The sequence below is a fragment of the Branchiostoma belcheri genome, unplaced genomic scaffold (genome assembly GCF_001625305.1).
Source record: "Branchiostoma belcheri isolate BF01 breed outbred unplaced genomic scaffold, Haploidv18h27 scaffold147, whole genome shotgun sequence".
In the NCBI taxonomy this organism is placed as follows: Eukaryota; Metazoa; Chordata; class Leptocardii; order Amphioxiformes; family Branchiostomatidae; genus Branchiostoma; species Branchiostoma belcheri.
Window position 1 is genome coordinate 647,256 of NW_017802902.1, and position 3,512 is coordinate 650,767.

A 3,512-nucleotide genomic window follows, 5' to 3' on the forward strand; every position below is an offset into this window, starting at 1 on the left:
CCGGGAGCAGATCTTTCCTCTTCTTCCTGACTCGCTCGGAGTAGTCTTCATTTATGAAGATTGATGTTCCCTTCAGCATCTTGGCGTTTCTCATGATCTCTTGTTTGTCCTTGTATCTGAGGAACTTCACCACGATTGGACGCGGTCTGTCGGCGAGCTGCGATTTCCCATTTCGGTGGGCGCGTTCAATCTCGATGTCGTCTGCGTTCAGATGTAGTTTTCTCCGCAGCACCTCTTTCACCTTGTGCTCTGATTGTTCCCACGTCTCTCCGCGTTCATCCTTGATACCGTCAAACGTCAGGTTATTTCTTCTGGACTGGTTTTCTAGATAGTCGTTTTTTTCGACCAGCTCACTTACATCCTTGCTGAACGTTGCGATATTCGATTCCAGTTCTTTCAGTTTCTCTGTGTGTCTTTTGCTAGCTTTCTTGACCTCACTGAGTTCTCCTTGTGAGAACTGAAGGCTATTCTTTATGTCTTGTACCTCCCTGACTAAGTTGTCCATTCTCTGGTTCGTGGAATCTGCAATGATTTGAACGAAGGACCTGAAACTTTTCTCTTGCTGGTCAATCAGGTCCTTATAATAGACCTTCTGCTGCTCTAACAGTTCTCGCATGAACGCGATACTTACTGGGTCCTCATCAGCACTTGTGTTGTTTCCTTTCTTAGGCGGCATACTTGGAAGACGAAAGGCGAGACTTACCTTTCTTAGTTGGAATGATTTTGCGACTAGCTCTAGACAGGAAAACCAGAGTTCTTGAGGGTGAGCACGCTAATTAGTTCACTGCGTTTCCCGTCCAACTCCTGGATTTCCCGCCAACGCCACTGTAACAACAGAAAAAGGGGGAGGGCAGCAAGAAAGCACTTTTTCCAAAAACTAACTACTGAAATCCCCTTGGCAAATCACAGCAAACATTAGCAGTGTACTGGATACTGACCGGCAAGGGTCTCATGTATAGAGACCCGTGTACTTTGCTGAGCTTGCAGAAAGAAGACAGGTTCTGCTGTGTCGTCGTTGTGGTTCGTCGTCGTTGTGGGTAGTTGCCGCTTCTTCCGTCTCGTTACCGCTTTGTGCTTCTTCACCGTCTCCAAAATGGCTCAAAATCCCTTCTTATAGGTGTCTAGAGTTGGTTAGGCACCTATTTTCGTTCGGATGGCTTGTTCTGGTACGGCGAATTAACGTTAAAACAAATTGGGTGACGGAGCGATCAAAAAGAACGCGCGGCCATTACGGGGACCGTCCACTATGTTCGTACTGTTTACTATAGCTAGTTGTTATAGGGTCTTAACTTTTAATCATCCATAAAGTATATTAGTTTTTTTATAATTGTTCGATATTAACAATTAGTAATTATAATAGATCACCTTCCACGATGTTCATATTTCTCAAAATTGTACCTACGAGTACTACAATTGTCGTGGAACAAAGCTCTTATTTGAATGTTTTATTGTGGTTTAGATAGAGCAGAAGTACATTTAGCGTAGATTGCCCTTTGTATGATAATGATAGAAGCATTTTGTCAGATATGTGTTAAGTTAATTTCCCCTCTTCAGATATTTAAACAGTAAAGATAAATCTACACTCCATATATCCTTCGACAAACCAACACTGACTAATCATACAGTCTCCTACATTTTTACTATTGCTTAAAAACGAGATGTAGTCGAATGCACATGTACTGGAAGTTAATGTATCATTGTCAACATGTAACCGGAATTTAGCCCTTCTACAATGAATGTCTTCATCCATTAATTGTATATCATCTTCATAACACCTAGGGGAGCATCACCCTGCGCTGGTCCGGCTGGAGAGATGACGACTCGGGGATTGGAGAGTACGAGTACGAGGTGTTTAAACTCCGGCCGTTCGGGGACATGCTGGGGATGAGAGGACTGTCTCCTGTACCCGGACAGACAGGCACGGTTGGAGCGGCGGCAACACAGGCCAGCATTCGCCTAACAGAACCGGGTAGGAAATTAGTATTAAGAGATCAAAATAAGAGACCTTTAGGATTTAGACGTAATACAAGTAATTCCTTCTCCTACCTAATACTTCAGTCATCTAATTTATCTTTGTAGAACTTAATGCCTCTCAATGACAAGCGTTTCCACTACACCGCAGGAGTGTACAGTATAGTACTGACTGTTGAGGACGGCTGCGGGCCGAATGACGGGAACTTCGTCATCACACGGAGGTTCCTCATCTATGACGACAACAGTACAGTTCAGGCTGACACATCCGGGCACCATCCCATGTGGGCGGAGTCAGCCTCTAACGTCACCGGAAGGGTGTGGCAAACCAACCTGCAGGACGCCTTGGGAAACGGACCACAGGTGATGTATAGTGTAATGTGCCAGTTTGACAATCTTTTTAGCTTCTGCAGCATACTGATATGTAACTTGATCTTCTCTTCAGGTTGCTGTTTCGTGGCCGGACCACTTTTGCAACCAACTGCACAAACACAACAAGTTTCTAAACGCTATAGAAGAACATCCTTCGCCCATCCTGCCTGGTTACGAAGAGCTAATTGGTAATTATGGACGCATATTCTTGCGTATAAGTTATCGCCATTGAATATCTCATTCTTCCTGACTTAATTCTATTCCTAAGAAATTACTGACAAGTCTGTTTTTTTCCTGCTACATTTCAGCTAATATTGAATACTGATTATTTATTCTGGCCAATACTATCTATTGATAGATTCCATGACAACGTCGCCTTTTTTTCTTTTGATTCAAGTCTGTGCCAAAGGGATCTGTTGACTAACAGACAGACATCAGCATATTAACTACGTTGTTATTCGCAGGCCAGCCCCCAGCTACCCGGTCCCGTGAAGCCATCCCGAACGTGAACACCATCCTGCTGTTCCAGACAGACTGGGCTGTGGACCATCAGGGCGGGAGGAGTCTCAGCAGCCCGCCGGGAAACTGGCAGAACGTCACAGATATGACGGTAAAGCTGGAATCACATTTCAAACGGGGTCTGCGCGGCATGTTCCTGGTGTAGACGCCGGCCGGCGTCATAAAGCCAGTCGTACCCCGGCTGTCAGGGTCACAATAAACTGTTCAACTCGTGCATCGGCGACCGCGCGGGGCAAAAATTGGCCGGCAGCCGTCGGAACACTGCCAGTCTCCGCCAGGTCCCGTCCAATAGTGCTAAGAAAAAAAACAGCCGCACGGGTCCCAATTTTGAATTGTGACCTAGGCTTTAGTGAAGTTCAATTTTTTTTCAGCGCAGTACGATTTAAGCCCATTTTTATGGATGTTGAGTTCGATGCGACATGTGTGTCAGAGTCTTACTCTGGACCTCCTAGACATGCGTCCTTGCATTGGTGGCCACCTTTTTTATTTCATCATTACAGATTATTACAATGATTAAAAAGAACCATTCATTCACAAAATGTGTAATGTTTCGTTCATATAGCAACAAAGGCAATCATTATAATAGCTCTATTTAATATAGCGGAGCATATTCAATGTCGAGGTTGGTCGAAGTTAACGTAGCATTTAGA

The 3,512-nt window shown here is 44.6% G+C and overlaps 1 protein-coding gene across 1 annotated transcript in view; it reads left to right on the forward strand.

Moving 5' to 3' along the window:
* Nucleotides 1-1,246: 1,246 nt before the first annotated feature.
* The window catches only part of LOC109465081, a gene marked incomplete at its 3' end in the record, with an annotated part of 11,299 nt that continues 9,033 nt past the window's right edge, over nucleotides 1,247-3,512 (forward strand). The window contains exons 1-5 of the mRNA XM_019762223.1: nucleotides 1,247-1,252; nucleotides 1,780-1,969; nucleotides 2,123-2,334; nucleotides 2,417-2,531; nucleotides 2,808-2,981. Coding sequence (XP_019617782.1) covers nucleotides 1,247-1,252; nucleotides 1,780-1,969; nucleotides 2,123-2,334; nucleotides 2,417-2,531; nucleotides 2,808-2,981 — 697 coding nt within the window. The remainder of the gene's footprint in view (nucleotides 1,253-1,779; nucleotides 1,970-2,122; nucleotides 2,335-2,416; nucleotides 2,532-2,807; nucleotides 2,982-3,512) is intronic.